At 31.5% G+C, this 19,016-nt stretch overlaps 1 protein-coding gene across 1 annotated transcript; it reads right to left on the bottom strand.

Annotated features, from left to right (window-relative positions):
• Positions 1–649: 649 nt before the first annotated feature.
• Positions 650–5,399, bottom strand: LOC134712040 (uncharacterized). Its single transcript, XM_063573156.1, has 4 exons — positions 4,894–5,399; positions 3,537–3,710; positions 2,367–2,527; positions 650–1,724 (listed from the first exon to the last, which is right to left on the bottom strand). The coding sequence occupies exons 1-4, from the start codon at positions 4,934–4,936 to the stop codon at positions 765–767; spliced, it is 1,338 nt and encodes a 445-aa protein (XP_063429226.1). The 5' UTR covers positions 4,937–5,399; the 3' UTR covers positions 650–764.
• Positions 5,400–19,016: the final 13,617 nt, after the last annotated feature.

The raw sequence follows: 19,016 nt of genomic DNA, 5'->3' as shown, positions 1-19,016 counted from the left end.
AGCTCGAACTTGTACACATTTGTTTTTCGTTCATTTGTTTTTTACATAAGTAAGGCCGTTAGTTTTCTCGTTTGAATTGTTTTATAATTGTCATTTCGGGGATTGTATTGTCGACTATGCGGTATGGGCTTTGTTCATTTGATCTCTTGAGAAGAACTGTCTTATTGGCAATCATTCTTCATCTTCTTTTTTTATATATACTTTCTTTCATGATCTTTTTTTTTTATTAATATACTTTCATAAATTTGTAGGCTGGAATTTCATTGGCTGATATAATAGTTAAAAATCAGAAGGTAATGCGAGTGCTGTAAGATCATTGACTGGGCTTCTGGTTCCCTGTTCGACTGCTATCGAGGAAACATATTATTGGGTCAGAATGCCAGGCTAGTCAGATCCTTGTAGGCAAAGCTTTGACACGGATCTGCATTTCAATTAGATTGGTAACAAATCTTATTCACAAAAGTGGATCATGAGATGTTTTTTTTTAATTATATAATACTAGGCTGCTTTAGAGTATGTGTTTTTTCTGTGAGGGTTGGGGGAGATGTAGGGGCGCGGGTTAACTTATCATACAAATATATGACCGCTAATTGGATTATGGAAGTACTATTGATAAGAATAAGGTTAATGAAAGTGATACGAACACAAGTTCAATATGTTAATATTTATAATCTTCAACAATAAGTAACGACATGTACAAAATACTATTTTACAAAATAATAATGTATGTTATCTATAAATTATAATTTAATTTTGACTAACTGTTATAACTGAGTAAAGTTAGATGATTGCATCTGATTAGACCAAGCCACTGATGAGGTAGGGGCATAATATGGGTTATTCAAAGCTGATATTGGCAATGCTTGGAACACACTTTGTTCTTCTGGGAATCCCGATTGCGGTAACATGTGGTGTCTAAATGATTCTGAATGTCTGAGAGTTGAAAGAAGTAAAGGCTGTTCGGCGATGAATGGCAATGGATAAAAACGATTCAAGCCATATGGCATAGTTAGAGATCCTTGATTGTCACAAGTAATTTGTCTGTTTGGCTGTCCCGACCGTGGCGAAGTATTTGAGTTAATAAGAGTATCATCTGTTCGAGATTCAAGTCCCGTCTTAAACGAGAGTAAGTCAGATAACACTGGTAAGTCACACCCAGAATGAACTGGTCCAAGGCCAGAATGAACTGGTCCAAGACCAGAATGACCTGACATGGGAAATGGTGGTTGGTTCGGATGTAAACTGTAGTGTTCCAAGAAAGTAGAAACTGATGTTGGATACTTTAATGTCTGTGATTCTTTCGGAGATTCGAATGCTGATGATCTTAGTGAATGGTTAAGTTTATTCGCGGTTCTGTTCACAACACCGTTTGGAATAACTTGATTCGGAGGAGAGATCATATCGTATGAACTATGTAAAAGAGCACTGGATATATTTTTCTTTATCTGTTTCTGTTTCATAGATTTTGACTTTTTCTTCTTTTTTCCTTTCGGTGCTTCTTTTTCATAACGTTTTAATTCACCGATAATACCTTTCATCACAACTGTCGGCACCATGTTTCCTTCTTTTGTCGATGGGTCATCTTCAGGAATACTTTCACAGTCACTTAAACATTTACTTATATCACTACTTTCGTCTTCACTTTTATTTTTATTTTTATCTTCATCGTCAGACTTTTTGTCTTTGCCAACAACATCTTTTCGTCTACGATTTTGAAACCAAATCTGAAATAAATTAAAAAAATTAAAATGAGCATGTTGTTAGGATAGGTTGCTTCGTAATAACTATTTACCCTTTGTATTCAAGTGGGTAAGTCTAAGTTTGTCAATTTAAGAAACCAATCTGAGTTTGTCAATTTAAGAAAACAGTCTGAGTTTGCCAATTTAAGAAAACAATCTGTACAGTCTAGAAATTCTTCGTCTTGTAAAGTGAATAATTTTTGCATATATTTTCTGGTTTTCAAATGTAAAAATACCTTCAAATGATTGAAAAAAGTCTATTTTTCCGTATAGATTTATAGTAAGCTTTGGTGTGTTTTTTTTGTTGCTTTTTTGCCATGGCATTATCAGTTTGTTTTCAACTTATAAGTTTTAATATGTCCATGGTATCTTTCGCATCTCTCCTATATATTTTGAGGAAGGTGGCTTATACTAAACATCGCTGGCTACCTTGCGATTATGATTATTTTCTTCATTTTTATGTGCTTCATCTTAGATACTTTGGAAGCAGTATCAGTGTAGAGTCCAAGGTTTAAAGTATGTTTAGTTTAGTCCCTTTTTAAATATCATCAATTCAAAATGAGCTAAATCTACATGCATAATACAAGTGTGTTACACTCTAATAAAGTCATAAACAGTATACTATACCTTCACTTGTTCTCTTGTGATGCCCACACGTTTTGCTATCAGCTGTTTCTGTGAGCTGTTAGGGTAGCGAACTTTTACGTAGATACCATTCAGTAATTCTAACTGATATCTGGTATAACTCAATCGCTCTCTTGGTGGTGGAGGCGTAAATGGTCGGTATTCTACAAGAGAAAAATATATAATATCAGTTATTTATACCCACAAAACGCCTCAACAAAAATTTACAGACTGGTCTTAGATCCATGGGTTTCTTCTTTTGGCGGGAAAGTAAGAGAATAAGAGAATTCTTCAAATCTTATTCTGATTTCAAAATAATTTTGTCAATTATTAGAGATTTCAGAAAAATATAGGAAATATATATGAATATAAGAAAACAAAATGCTAGTGTATTTTACCTTATAATATTATTTGTTTTATTTCGAAAGAGAATTATTCTTGTTTAAACTCATTAAATTATCTATTTCTTTTTAACCTGTTGAATTGATTTTTTTTTATTATAATTTTATTGCGTGTTTATTTCCGGATTTCATTTCTTTTAAATCCTATCTTTTTCATGGGAAAATTATACTATTTTATTATAAAGTTTTTAAGGAGATTTACTGGTGTTAACATTGGCCACAGACAACAATGCATGTCCTATTTAATCTATTTGTGTCCAGTAGTCGCCACTGAGAGCGATGATAATGGTTCTTATGTCAACACGTTTTCAGATTTGTTGTATTAGGGGGGAAATTATCGTTTGGTTATTTTGTTTCTGAGCAACGTTTGCTCTATAATGCAAATAGATTAACGAACAGCAATAAAGATTAAAGAATTGTCATCTCAAGTTGTCTTACAAAAAATAATGAAAGGGTCCGCATTAGATAGTGACAAATATAGTTGGAATTTCCGCTCCAGGCCAGTCCTTTTGTCTTGTCCCTAAATTATTCAGACAAGTTGGTGGTAATAAATTATCAAGAAATTATATATTTATTAAACAATTTCTTGAAAATTATATAGATTGAAAGAAAAAGTGTTCTTTTTTAAATTTCATTTTCATATAAATAAAAAAATTATTTCTGATAAAAATAAAAGACATTACGTATAAATAACCTACTTATTCAGATAAATTAATAACTGGAATGAAAATTTAAAATAGAAATTTCAAGATAAATTGCAATAGCCTCCTACCTTCGTCTTCGTCTTCGCCATCCGATTTTGACTCCACTGACATTGCTGGTGGTGATACAGTTCTTTTCCCCCAGTCTATAAATGGGTTGGCTTTATCTGGCCTTGTGGCTGTAGGGTAATATAGCATTCCACCGCTATGGTCTTGGTTAAAGTCAGAACTTCCATGAAACAGACCTAAAATTTAGAAAACATCTTTTAATATGTTTGATATTTCACATTGTAGTAGTAATTGTACTCATTTCATCTAAATGTGAATATATATCTTTTTTAATTTTGTTAGTCTATTATTTATGGTTTTTTTATGTAGGAAAAAAAGAAAGGAGAGGTCGTTAAATATTCATGAATTTGTAGAAGTTGGATAATTTGTCTAGTCAAATTTATCAGAATTATTTTAAGCAATTAGTTTATACAATTATATGTGTATTAATAATAATTGTATCTCATTGCGTTATTTATTTTTGACTCCTTACAAAATTCACAAGTCACAAAATTTCAGCTTTTTAGAAGATGCCGTTGTTAAATTATCAACATTCAAATTGTATTTGTTTTATATCCGATCGTCCATTTATAGTGAGACAGTGAGGGTGTTCATTGACTAAAAAGTGAGAAATCTTGTCAACGTTTGTCTCCTCACCCATTGATCAAATTTATTCAAATTATCTGTGTCGTCTTGACTTATCTGTTTGAAAGGAGGCATACAATGACAATCTCCCGTCTCCGAGCAAAAATATATAAATTTCGAAAACCAAAATATGTTAATTTTTGCGAAATATTTAAGTCAGAATCTTGACTACTCTGTATCACCAATATCTCCAGACTACTTATTAATATAATAAACTTTAAGAGTATTATTAAGATTTATTAAAATTGTATTGTGTGTTTAAGAACAATTAATTTATTGATTATAATTAATTGAAGTGACAATTGTCTCTCTTTGAAAAATAATATATTTGTAGAGTATTCAAATTATTAATAATTGCAATGATAAAACAAAAGTATTAAATTATTACTTTAAGTAATAATAATAAGCAACAAAAAACTTTCAATACTTTTGTGATTTGAATTTATAACTATTCTGAACAAATAACTTTTACTGAAATAATTATTTTTTTGCAACCTTATAACTATTATGAATGATCTAGAACTATCATATATATATATATGAATTAGTCCAATAACGAATAAGCAATTCAATAGGTAAACTTGTGCAAAAATAAATAAATAAATATGTATTTATATAATAAGCCAAAATAAACAAGGATTTGTATAGTTAGACTATACATATCCTTGAAATAAATAAGTTATTTTTTTGTGTTTAAAAAAAACACAAAAATAAATAAAATGATAAGTAACTTACCAGAAGGATGCACCATTCTCCTGAAATTCTCAACCTCCAACATCCTGTAAGCTTATGACAACATCTACTGTTTGAGGACTATTAAGAAGGTCCACTTGTTTTGAATTATAGTTTTGTTTGTTACACGTTTCTGTAGCTCTTGGTGAAATATAGTTCTCTCCAACGGTGAAAATAAACAGATAATTTTCCAACTGTTTTTCTCTATTATTCCACACTTCGCACTTAACCGATCCCCGTCCCTTTCTTGAATGATGGTAGAAAACAGTAAATAACATAAACAAATTATGACTTTATGACTCTGTTGATAAATACTGACACGCGCAATGATAGGTGTTGAAATGAAAATTATTCCCAAATTTAGATTTTTTAATGGTCCCAAAATATGGACCGACGCTGATTTGAAGGATTGGTTTTTATCAGTGCTATTCCTAGTTGATTATAAACTTTGCTGATAGTGAGCTATCAACTCATTGGTCAGTTAAGTTATGATTGACCAAAACTACCATTGACCATTTTATATAATTGTTGAATTGACAGTTCTGTTTTAATTGCATATAGGTTTACTAATACTTTAACGGGTTGTTTTCACTTGTAATTATCAATACAAGCAATTGAATCTTTTGTAATAATTAATCCTCACAACAATACATCAATGGCCTTTTAAGACCAGTTAACTCATTAACAGAATAAAGTTTTCATATCCCTATTGTATTTTAATCCCCCCTTTTACAACCAATTTTGCCCATAGGGTAAATATGTATTTCAAATTTTATATTTCCTTCCATATTTATATACCCATAATGATGTGAAAACATGATTTTTAACAAGTTAAATAAATGAAGTGAATTGATCCGTTGGCTAAATTGAAATTTATCACATAATTGCATTAAGAACATGTGAAAATATGTGTTTATTATGAATTAATTAAGTCGGAAGGCACGATCGGAAAGAATATGATGAAGAAAGTTTCATAGATAAATAGATATTAGTATTATGTACCAAAATATACCTAAAAATCGGACTAAAAATACAATATATCACAATTTTAAACTTACGTATATATGTCAAGAAACATTACAGTTATACCATCCATCCTGTGGAGGCTTATGATATACGGAATATTATATAAATAAATTTCATATGATATATATCGAGGCATTAATCTTCCAGATAGTTTTGATATCATTTGTGAATTTTAATGTTAAATTATTAAAATAATTGTACCTAAAAAATATAAGGATTTACTCTTATATGATGTTAAGGAAAATAAATGCCTTCTTTCAAAGTGTTGAATGGATATATATTTTTAATGGCTTTTGATAGGATCAAATAATTCATTTTATTTATTTCGACAAATAAGATGCTTTTATCATAAAAAAAAATTAACTTCGAAGGTAGTTATTTTTAACGAAATAATTAAAAATAATACATGTAAGTTTTGAACCATTGGCTTGAAATATAGTATTGTTTATTAGAATTAATTTATTCCATAAAATATTGTGTATAGCTCTCATGCCAATAAACAGGGACATATATATAGTACTGTGTATGTCTCTTCAATAAACAAAGTGAAATTTTTATAATCGCCATGATACCTGTGTGTATAATATTATCCATAATAAACAAGCATAAAGAGATAGTACAATAAAGAAATATTATCAGTTTTAATCTCATAATATATATAATTTACTTCTTAATTCCTTTACAAATCTCTATAATCCATCTTGTCACATTTTAGATCCCCCATATTTGATAAGATCTCATTTTACAATTTAACAGATTTTTGACAAATCAATTGGGACTACTAATACCTTCCAGTTTACGAAACCCTTAATAATATATTATTATTTTTTTTTTTAAACTTCTTCGTAGACATTTCTTAAAATAAATATCCAAGTATTTTCCTCAGTTCTTCTGATGGGATTCAATTATTTTACATGTACCATTTTATATAAACCCTTTTCTTTCACAGTTTCGGCTCTAACTCCTATTAAAACTTCATTTTGTTTTGAATTTCACATGAACTAAGGATTTTGAAAGTGAGATAATAAAATCAAACTAGGATCCTGAACCAATCCTTCATATAAAGCTTTATTCACTTTAAGGAAGACATATTTCGTGCATTTCCATGCTCTGTCTGCAAATGAATTATTCTTTATAATTGAAATATAAAGCAAAATTTTCGTATAAAAAAACACAAGTGAACCGAAAAGATAGATATTTAGGCGCGATATTTAAGATATGACAGCAGTCCTTTTGCGCTAACACCTTTTTTCTAGGGGTATCATTTGCGCCAAATTTTGTTTTCCAAATGTATCAATTGCGTGTAAACTGCCGGTTCCAAGTCCGAATAAAGGAGTAGGGACCGAAGTCATTGTTTTTCTAATTGGCGAAAGCGTATTTTTTGTGTTTGGCGCAAAGGATACCATGTAATTTTAAAACATGTGGCGCAAAAGAAAAAAAAAACTGCTGGCAAGACAGATATCATAAATAGCTGCGGACAAGATAGATAACTGACGAAAAACTTCTTGACGATTTGTTCCTGTATACAAGGGCTTCTCATGTTAAATGTAATGAAGCTATATAGATGATGTCCTCTTTCTAAATTATTCAGCTTGATCATAATGATTACCGTATCCATAACATGTATACCATCAAATACCACATATGGTATATACATTTAAGTCTGCCGAATTTTTAAGTTTTAGAACTTTATTATGATGGAATATATGTATCACAGATAGCAACAGATATGTTCCAGTTTTCTCTCTTCTCCAAATGTTATATCATCGAACGTGACTTATCACCAAATTTGCAACACGACGGGAGCCACTTGAGGAGAAGGATCTACCAACTCATCTGGAGCACCATAGATCATTACCGGTTTTTGGTTGGGTTCGTGTTGCTTATAATCTTTAGTTTATTTTATGTAGTAGTGCAGACTTAAGTTCGGTCTTTTTTTCTTCTTTTTATTTGTTTATCCATGGTGTAATTGTTTTTGACTCACGAATTTGAGTGTTGCTTTTTTGCAGGCTCTGTCTATTTTTTTTCTTGAAATGATACACATACGCATAACAACTGGGTATAAAATATGAGGCCCAGGACTCCAAGCATTTGGGTCAGAAAAAAAGATATAATATTTGATAATTTTTTTAAGATTTCGACTCTTTCTAACATTTTTTTCTAAGGCAACGTTCCCCAATCATTCACTAAGAAAACAAAGATAAAAGAAGAAAAGACATAAAAAGAAAACTTTGAAACCCAACAGGACAAACTCGAAAATAATCAAACTAAACCTCTTGGAGCACGCTGACACGTGCACTTATCATTTGACGTATTTTTTGGCGGGAAAAAATCTCGAGGATTTAAATCTTGGACAAAAACACAAACATACACACGGTTTTACCGCACTTTTAGTTTTATCTGTATTTCTCCGCCAGCATCAAAGACACTTCCTTATAGATGAAGATTTGTGAACATAATTCCCGTATCGTTCGTATCTCTTCACTATCCACTTAGTCTGGCTTTATACATTTGTATATGTTATAATCCAAGAGTTTGTAAAACGCAATATGTATCTCTCAACATTTGTATATAAAATAAAAGTCTTTGAGATATGATTTTAGTCATTTTTCGCAGCAACACAAAATTTAGCTTAACTGCTGGTTCTACAATGTAACTCGAAACAGATATCACTTTTAGGTCTTTGTCTGTCTCACTTGTTATATAGTTTTGTAGAATATGTAGTGAGAAAAAGAATCAAACAATTTAAATAAGTACACACCGAAGCAGCAAATAATTATGTGTGGAAAATGATACCTAAGTCTGTAAATATTGAGTTACTAGTAACTACATATATAATAGGCTGAAACTCAGCATAGCTCAACATCTCTATACATATTTTTTTCATTTACAATAAATAATACTGAGCTATTCTCTTAAGATATAAAGTTTGCTCCAGTCTATTCAATACTCTTATTTCGATTTAAAGCATTGCTAAGAGGAGGTTCGCGTATCATTCAGAGTTGATTTAAAACAAAAAGTGGTGTGAATAAATATATAATGTGGTTTGATCTTAGTGTACTTGCGGTCACAATACTGAAATCTTGTTTAAAGACAATCTCAACTACTAAACCATGCTTTCCTGGGCTAAAATATCAATAAGTTTACATCATACAGAATTAGTGAAAAGACGTCATAAACAGTTTTAGAAAAGCATGAAATTGTACCAAAATATGTTTAAAGCGTCAGACTTCAGAACCATAAATACTCTATATAGCAATTAAGTGAGACAGACAAAGGCCTAAAAGTGATATATGTTGTTTTTTTTAATTTTCAACAATAAAGACATTTTTTCAATACCAAAATGTTTGATACTAACATATTTTTGTCTTTAAAACAGCAAATACTCAGCAAGTTATATCAACATCCTCGTAATTACCCCTACAACTTTTTCTTGATTTTTATTCATATAAAAAGTTTTTTTAAGACTTTTTTAGAGTGTCGGAATAAAAAGTACATATGGGGGTCCGGGTATCGAGTAACAAACCAAAACGTATAAACTGAAAATCATTTTCAAAACTTCAACTTTTTGAACCTATGATGAATACTCTAAAATGTCTTCAAATCAAAGAACTGGATGATATAACATGCCCAAGGACAATGACAATTTTGAAGGGGATGTTTCCTTCATTCTTTTCTTTCTTGCAAACACAAAAACACTTAAAAACACAATTTAAACTAAACGTTTTCTACGACGTGTATTTAGTCAAACATATGCATAGAATGATTGGGTAAAGAACACGAATAAACAAAGGCCGAGAAACACCCTCCTTTTAATAGCACTTAAAACAATATTTTAAGGACCGTGATCGGTTAATATATTTTACGCAACTTTAATATTTTTGAAAGTATGTTTTAATACATATTTTTGTTAGTTTCAAATGTTATACCAATATAAGTTTATAAGTGTTAAATCCATAACAAAAAAACGTTTTTATTCCTTTAGAAATATGGGCGTGTCATATTGCCAAATTGCCATATACCGTCGCCAATTTATTTACCTATCACTTAGTTTGCAACAATTTAAAACTTATTTTATCATGTTGACGGGGAAATACGATGATAAATTTACTTGCTAATATCGAAATCAGTTGTAAGAAATCACAAGCCTTTGTTGATATGTTTAAAAGTGATAGTTTTAATTATTAACATGAAATATCTACATCGTTATGGACTTAAACTTATCTTCACAGCTTATTCAAAGCTGATTGCAAAAGTCGTTTGACAGATAGGGTAAATTTCTGTATTATTTTGGGAGTAACTGAGAAAAAAACACCACAAAACATCTTTATCATGTTTGCAAATATATAAGTTACCAGAAGTCAGGATGAATAACACTCCAATGAAACATCAAGGAAACCAGAGGATGCTATGTTGAGTATTTATTTTCCTATATCAAGCCAGAGACATATAATACTCTGATCAAGCATTGTGAATGCAACTTGGTCCAACTCCTGGGATGACGGCGGGTGGGAAAGGACTGCTACTAGAAAAGGATATGCTGTCACGAAATTGTAGCAGACAACATTCTCCTTTCCTTTCGTATTTATGATGTTCTTGTACTCTTCATAAATGAATAATTACATTAGATGTATGTTTCATTATAATACTTTATTTTGATTAGCTAACGGCACATTACTTGTTATTCCGTAAGCAATTGCATCACTCAATAAAACTTTTCATTCATGATAGCACGTGGTCCCACAATAAAGTGCACAGGTGAACAATATACAAAACTTATGAAATTCGTGTTTTCATGATCATAGCTAAAAAAAAATGTAATTATAAGTATTAAATACTTTTTTTTGTAACTTTATAGGGTTGTAAAAGCGTTGACCGTGCGCACATTTTTAGTATGAAGCGCTTCCGCGCTTCATACAAAATGTACTTCAGTCAACTCTTTTACACCCCAATAAATTTACAAAAAGAAGCATTCAATTCTTAAATACAATTTTATATCATTGTATTATCATTTGTCATGCGGAACACGAAGGACAAGTAAAGAACTCCTCACTCTTCTCCAACAAAGTTATTTATCCGTCAACTCTATTTTTGTTGCTAAACTGAGGGTTCGTGTTACTTCAGTTTCCGGTGCTGTTCGGTTACGAACTTGTCTATCCTTTTACATGAAATTGGAATTTCCTTTCAGACTTTCTCAGTCGGTCCTGTACTTCACCGCTGTAATGAAATACTTCATGTCGGCGTTTTACGTTTCCTCATTTTTAGCAAAAATCCAGTTTCACGTTTCCGCATGTACATGGTTTGAATCTCACCAACAGATTTCATTTTTATTTGCCATGGCATTGTCTGGTATTTTTCGGATGAGTTAGGAATTTTAACATACTACTGTCGTCTACGGACCCTACAAAGACTATTACGAATGTATACTACTAGCACAAAGTTTTAAAACATTTCCATGAGCTTAATTGGGGTAAACTTTGAGTGCTCATATCTTTGTAGAAAATTGCTAAAAATTAGACTTGTACCCTACACCTTTTCCATTAAAGTTTACAAACAGTGTAGCTGTCTGAAGTTTGAAATACTTAGCTGTCTTAACTGAATAGTACTTTTGAATACATAATCATTGAAGATTAATAACTGAAGATTGAAAGATAAATCACGATTTTGTTTAAACTTTTGATTTTGGAGGAAAATGTGTTGCTATTTTTATTATGTTCATAGATGCCTGTCTTATTTATTTAGCATATCTTTAGCATGCTCTCTTTAAATGTATTAACAGTTTCTGTGATGTCAAGACATCCACTAAAGTTGTATGATGAAATATAAGAAGTAAGGGATATAATTACAAAACCCAAAAATATTGTTTTGGAGACAGCAAAAAAATAATTTCATAATGATAATTCATATTCATTTTTATCATATATTGACCATCAACAAGTCATTGACTTTTCTGATATCTGACGGACTATTAGGACTTGTTTTGGGCATGCTTCTGCCTCGCAATCGTCAAATTCAGCTGTCCTTACAAAGTAAAAAAAAATATACGTCAGACTTCAGAGCAACCTCGGACTAACCCAAAACTAGTCCAGATGGGACATTAATATAAGGCTACGTCTATTTTAGAGAATGCTAAATCTTTTTGCTAAGTCCATATTTATAGAGGCTCCACAAAAATTACAGACTTAACACTTTTCCGCTCGTTATAAGATTAACTTCCACAAGATTGCGCGAAGATAGATTTACTTAATCCTGTAACGAGTTCTTAATCCAACACCAATTTTACGCCAATTTGAACGTCTATGGAAAAACTTGATATCACATAAACAGGCGAAGTAATATTTAATTGTATATTTTTAATTTGAATGTGTTTTAAGAGGATAAAACCATACTTGTGGAAAACATGATTACAATTTTCTTCCTCCAATACACAAATATCTTTTAAATTGAATCTTATAAATACGAATTGGTTTTAATCTGAGATTTAAAGGATTGTGTCATTAAGTCCGTACAATTACACTTAAATTCAAAATTCATTACTGATAATCTATAGATTAACTTTTTAAGATGTATTAATTCCAATTACTTTAATTTGAGGTGTTTTAGCTACTTGTGGTTCGATACACTCAAGTCGAGTAGGTCCAAAGCATGTCAAAAAGACTTCATTGATCGTGTAGACTACAAGCACACAAACATTGTTGTTGCCATTGTTTTTTTCATTTTATTTAAAACAATATCAGTGGTCTTGTGGCAGAGAGCTTATATTAAGTTCTTGAGGTCATCGATTATCAAACAAAATAAATTAAAAATGATGTAGCAGTTTCTTCTCTGAACACATGTAGCATTATGAAGTAAGAGCCGAAAGACTGGTAAGTTTGTGCAATTCATATTTAGGGTTTGATGTCAAGCATTAAAAAACAATTCCTACAGTTCAATCTTGGTTGAACACATCTATAAGTACTGGTTAAGTTTAAGCACTGTTTGCATGGTTAACATGCAATTGACGTATAGCCCTTTTTATTGTTTACAGATCAAGATGCGTTGAATAATATATAGGATGAATTCCAAGTGATTATAACCATCCTCTATTATTTGAGAATTTGAGAATGTTCAATATCTTGACAATGGTTGAAACCCAGGACGAAGGAACGATAAGATAGAATAACACATAGTGCTACTCACGATACCGACTGTACAAAGACTCACTCTTTTAACCATCTCAAAATACAACGTCTAGAGTAAAAGGAACGCCTATAGTTTACTTGAGTAAAAGGAACGCCTATAGTTTACTTAAAAGTAAACTATAGGCGTTCCTTTTACTCTAGACGTTGTATTTTGAGATGGTTAAAAGATATTTAACAGAGAAAACCGTACTTTTTTCATGTTTTTTCAACACATGTTTCTGAGTCAGCTTTAATTGGGTACGTTCGGTTCCCAAATTCTAGAAAGTCAAAAAAAAATATAAGTTTGAGAGCATACAAACCATTAGGACCTGAATAGAATAGCCAAAAACATTGTAGGATGAACTTTGCGTATGATTGACATGTTTACTTTGCTATTCTTGATAATGTTTTCTTTTTCAAGTCCAGGTCCATGATATCAAATGTGAGATATTATCACCATTAGATAAAACAAGTTAGATGTTAATGAATCTAACAGTAAAGAAACAGCACTTGGAGATAATATTCCCAAAAGTAAAATAATAAAAATACCGAAAGGAAACTCAAAATGAATAGTGCCTTATCAAATGGCAAAATCAAAAAAGCTCAAACATGTTAAACGAGTGGAGAACAACTGTAATATTTCTGATATGGTACAGGTACTTCCGTAAGTAAAACATGGTGGATTAAACCTGGTTTTACGGCAAGCTAACCCCCTCCCCACACACACACACTGTATTGAAGTCGCATACATTTGCATTATCTTGACAACGATGTGTAAACAAAACAAACAAATATAATAGGTAAAAATGTCAAATTAGGTATACAGCAGTCAACATAGGCTTATAAATTAAAAAAAAAAAAAACGTTCGTGAGCATAACAGAATAGATAAATAAAAAAATAAAAAAACGTAAACGGAGAAGCCTAAACCTTCCACGGTCAACTGATACGTTTATTATAGCTGTGATATGCTGTTGTTGTTTTACTTTTAGTAGATCAATAGATGTGGAATCTAAAGAGGAAGAAGATCTTAGAAGAAGTGGAATGTGATGGAAACCAAGAATTTAAAAAAAAAAAGAATGTTGATTTAGAGGGTGTTTTAAAAGTGAATACTCAAACTTAAAGGATATCAAAAGCAAATGCTATCGAGTTTATCATGAAAAAATAAAGTAATGCAAATGGAAATAGCAAACACTAAGAACTAAAGAAATGTATTACAGAATGGTTGATGTCAACAAAACCAAAAAAAGATGGTATTAATTCAGACATCCGCGCCAACAATCGAACATCTGTAGAAGCAGTTTCAAGCAACTTGCTATTCTTTGCTAATCTCTCGAAAGATTTTTTTAACTTGTAATATTGGACCAAATAGGTTAGAGGGAACTTTACACAGGAAAACCACTAGCTCTGAAATTTGATATACTAGTAGTAGTCAGCAACCTGATGATACACGAGGACATTCTGGTGTATGATGACAGTGGTTGAAATGGAGAGATATCTTACATCAACTTGCAGACTTTTGAAAGCGATGTCATTGTTATCAAATCAGACACATGTAGTACACATTAAAATGTACTTCGATAAGGCCAAATGTAGTTTAACTGATATAAAGTACAAGCAATTGAAATGTATTGATGAAAAAAAATTCGGTTCTTGCATGATCTGGTCAAACTGGTCTGAAATATGGACCCTGTTTGGCATTATCTTAAACTCAACCATCCTATATTGTTGCAGAAGGTAAAACATTGTATGATTTTGAAACTGGCGACACCAACAAAGGATATGGTTAACAGTACATGGGATGTACATTACCCGAAAGTTTTAAATAAATTAAAGAATGCTTCATGGTTGCTTAAAGTCATTAATTGAAAACTATCCCGTTATTGTTCATGAAATTAGCATAAAGTTATATCTACAAAGATAGTCGAAGACTTTTTTTACATGATGCGAGACAGACTCATAATTCCTTATACACTCGAATTAGCTGTTTCGTTCTCTTCAGTATGTATAGAACCCATATCTTTTCCATATATATACTTCACAAATCCAGATTATGTCATCGAAGGCCCTGAAGGATTGGTGCCTTTTTAGGCAACTGTCAAAATGCCAATAGGCAAAGAAATCAAAATCACTTAAGCTGATAGAACACTCTTGGATCATTATGGAAGAAATGTCTGAAAAGCGTAAAACAACTCACTATCAAACAACAGAAAACCAAACTCAAAGCAGGAAAACGTCCCTACTATGCATATCAGAAAGTGACACAAGCTTTACAAAAATTGTTGATTGATGAAAAAGAAACTGGTGAACAAGCATCTCTTATAATGTTTCTAACTGGAACAATGCTACTTCTGTCTGTTCAGGTTTGGAATATAATCAACAATACAAAAAGAAAGAATGATATGCGACTTAATCATATGCATACAAAACTACTATAGAAACACCTGTTGGATCGAACGATGTACGTGGGGATAAGTTTGTATATATTCCAGGAAATTCCTGCATTCGTAAAACTATTAACTGTATGGCAATAAGCATAAATCGTGTGGTAAATGAACTATACTGAGTGCCAATGAAAACGCAACACTTTTTTTTTTTTTTAAATCTTATAATTTTTATTTTATTTATATTAGAACTTTGTATAGTTGGTTTAAAATTACTTTTAAGACAATTGACGACAACTTTACGGTTGAGTGATTTTTAGAACAAATTCGAAGTAAGGGTTATTTTGAACGGACATACACCGAGTTTTCCGCTTTTCAACATACGCACCATTTTCACGATTTTGTCATTTAAAGCTTGGCTTATGTCATGAATTTTCCTGCTGTTCTTGTAAGGAAACTGAAATTAACATCTGAATAAATGCCAGGACTTTCTGACAACCAGCGACATGCAGTTTTGGACTGCATACAATTACGAGAAGACTGAAGTTGTAGCTTCTACAATAACCCAAATCATCCACAAATTCAACCAAAATGGATCATTTAATGATAAGCGACATCCCGGGGTACAAAAAGCAAGAAACGCTCAGCCAGACCGATGAATTTGGTCTTAAACATATTCGATATTGACTCTGATGGGTGTATAAAGGTTACGAGAGTATAATGGTGGTCACGTTAGATTCTTTGGAGCAATTTCAGTAAAGCACCATTTGCGCAGAAATTGTTAAAGAGCACCAAAGTCTTTCCTTAGTGACATCTAAACGGCCGTAAGGCGTAAATATCGAATTCTGTAGACCAAAAATCATTCATTGTGTACCAAAAACCGTCAGTGGTGGTTACATAGACATTTGGCACCCATCTTGGCCAAAAGTCATGTCTTTCGCCCGATTTAAGTCCGATCGTGCAAATTTTGCATCAGATTGGACATGGTTTAGACGATGAAAACCACCACCAATATCATAAAGTCAGCTTCAGTTTGATATGCGGGACAAGTGGAACAACATTCCTCGAGATCACATTAAACGTCCGGGATGATTAGTTCCACGGCGCTGTCGAAATTGCGCTGCACAACGGGGTTGTAACATGTTTTGTTAGGACTGCGAGTTGATGATTTGACATTGGATGTTTCGTTTACCTATAGCGTCTAAAAGATGACAATGAAAGATTTTTGTTTGATATTGATCTATTGTTAGAATTGTTAATTTTCAAGAACAATTTATTTTGAAAGATTATCATTTCTTATATAAATTTAAATTATTGAAAAACCAAGTGTTGCGTTTTCATTGGCACTCAGTATATATCTGATTTCACAGATAAATGTTTAATCCAATCAAATAAGTATATCTGAACTTCTTTGTAAGGAAATTATTGGAAAACCTCAGGACTAAAAACAGCAATGGAGACAAACAGGATAAAGACATAAACGCAGATTATGAGGATTATACAATCATCCAGGACAAAACAAAGACGGACACAAAGTTATTCAAAATACTATTTAGCTGAAAAAATAATCTATGATCATCAATTAATGATTTTTTAAAATTGTAATTAGCCATTCCTAACATGGTCTATGCTCATTGTCATACAGTAAATCTATCGTTACAAACAGAAGGGTTTCCTGGAGAATTCACAAACTTCATCCGACCAAAAAGGCGTTTGTTCCATGGTTTTGCATATATTAGGGTGGCATTTTCTATGTATCTTTTATTGTTGATTGTTATTCCTGACGACTTCAAACAGACAGTAGTATCCACGTACCAATAGGAATCATTATTTGTCATGAGTTAAACACTAGTAATTCTTGTTCATCAATTAACAATTGTTCGTCAATTGTATCACACTGTGTGTCTGATGTAAATCTTCCTTGCTTTGGGTTTTGTGTTCTTATGGTTTTGTGTACAGTTACGTTTTGTGTTCCGATTGCTTTGTGTACAGTTAGGTTTTGTGTTCCGATGGCGTTGTGTACAGTTAGGATTTGTGTACTGATGGTTTTGTGTACAGTTAGGTTTTGTGTTCTGTTAATCAAACGGTAGTTGCTTTAAGCCTTGAATGCATTTATTTTCATTGTCATCCAGGTGTGCTTTATCAGGAAAATTGATACCATTAATGTTATCATCACCTTTTATGTTTTTTTTCTAATTATATTTTTCTTCACATTAGTCTTAAATAATATTGGTTCTTCGGGTTGTAGTAAGAATCTGGACCAGTAATTAAACTCATCATAGATACCAGGACTAAATTTTGTATATACGCCAGACGCGCGTTTCGTCTACAAAAGACTCATCAGTGACGCTCAAATTCAAATAAGTTAAAGAGGCCAAATAAAGTACGAAGTTGAAGAGCAGATAAGGCAAATAAGTGTTTATTCATAAGTTCTGTACATACTGAAGAATAAACAAGACTAGAAGACAGCTCTGGATGGCTTTAAATATGGCATTATTGAGAAGCAGCAAATGAATACAGCTTAAAAATAACAATGAACGAAGTTGAAGATAGCAAGATAAGGAAATAACAACCTCTCAACACTAACAACTATAAAGACACCTTATGACAATATTGTGAATTTTTATTGTTAAACAAAAAATACTTATATAGCAACCTATATATACATGTATATGAAAGTCATCAAAAAGTAAAACAATTCAAGAGATTTATATGTACTAAACAATAAACGAAAAACAAATATGATATAGAGCAACTAACAACAACCGCTGAATTACAGACTCCTGAATTGGAACATAAACTTACAGTATGTGAGAGGCTGAACATGTTTATGGTCCCCAAACACTCTTCTTAGGGACCGTTCAATATTTATCAGATGGATGGGCCGGTGCAAAATGGGGCGGGGCCAGCACTTTTTTGTGGAAATATTTGGATGGGCGAGAACTTTTTTTAATATATATAGCGGATGGGCTTGAACTTATTTTAATGGAAAAAATTGCTCTCAATTTTATCGGTGTGTAGTAAATGCCTTTTGCAGGCACAAAAAATATAAGGGACATGGTCTCAACAATAATTTTCAGTTTAGGCCAATTCAGATAGTGATCTTTAATTTTTTTCAAATCAAGATGGATTTCTTAAAACTCTACAATTATTTCATTTATATATTGATCTTACAGAATATCAGGTTGTTTGGTAGTTTGGTGAATTGCTGTCATTTTATGGATTTAATAAATAGGTTAAAAAAAAGCAAAATTTTTCAGTTTTGGATAAATCCAGATAGTCATCTTTAATTTTTTTTTCATAACTTTTTCAAATCAACTGGCATTTTCTTAAAACTCTACAATTATTTCATTTATATATTGATCTTACAGAATAACAGGTTGTTTGGTAGTTTGGTGAATTGCTGTCATTCTGTGGATTTAATAAATAGGTTTAAAAAAAAGCTAAAATTTTCAGTTTTGGCTAAAATTTACAGATAGTCATCTTTAATTATTTTCTAACTTTTTCAAATAAACATGGATTTTTATAAAACTCTACAATTATTTCATTTATATTTTG

The sequence above is a fragment of the Mytilus trossulus genome, chromosome 3 (assembly GCF_036588685.1).
Source record: "Mytilus trossulus isolate FHL-02 chromosome 3, PNRI_Mtr1.1.1.hap1, whole genome shotgun sequence".
Lineage (NCBI taxonomy): Eukaryota > Metazoa > Mollusca > Bivalvia > Mytilida > Mytilidae > Mytilus > Mytilus trossulus.
Note: the sequence above shows the minus strand (reverse complement) of the source record. Positions and strands in the feature narration are given on the sequence as shown.

What these genes read in the sequence shown, in the direction of transcription:
- LOC134712040 (XM_063573156.1), bottom strand. Translation starts at nt 4,936, where the DNA reads ATGTTGGAGGTTGAGAATTTCAGGAGAATGGTGCATCCTTCTG. An exon ending in GAGAATGGTGCATCCTTCTG is followed by an intron (nt 3,711 to 4,893) that starts GTAAGTTACTTA and finishes TCTAAATTTTAG; the next exon opens with GTCTGTTTCATGGAAGTTCT. An exon ending in TCACAAGAGAACAAGTGAAG is followed by an intron (nt 1,725 to 2,366) that starts GTATAGTATACT and finishes AATTTATTTCAG; the next exon opens with ATTTGGTTTCAAAATCGTAG.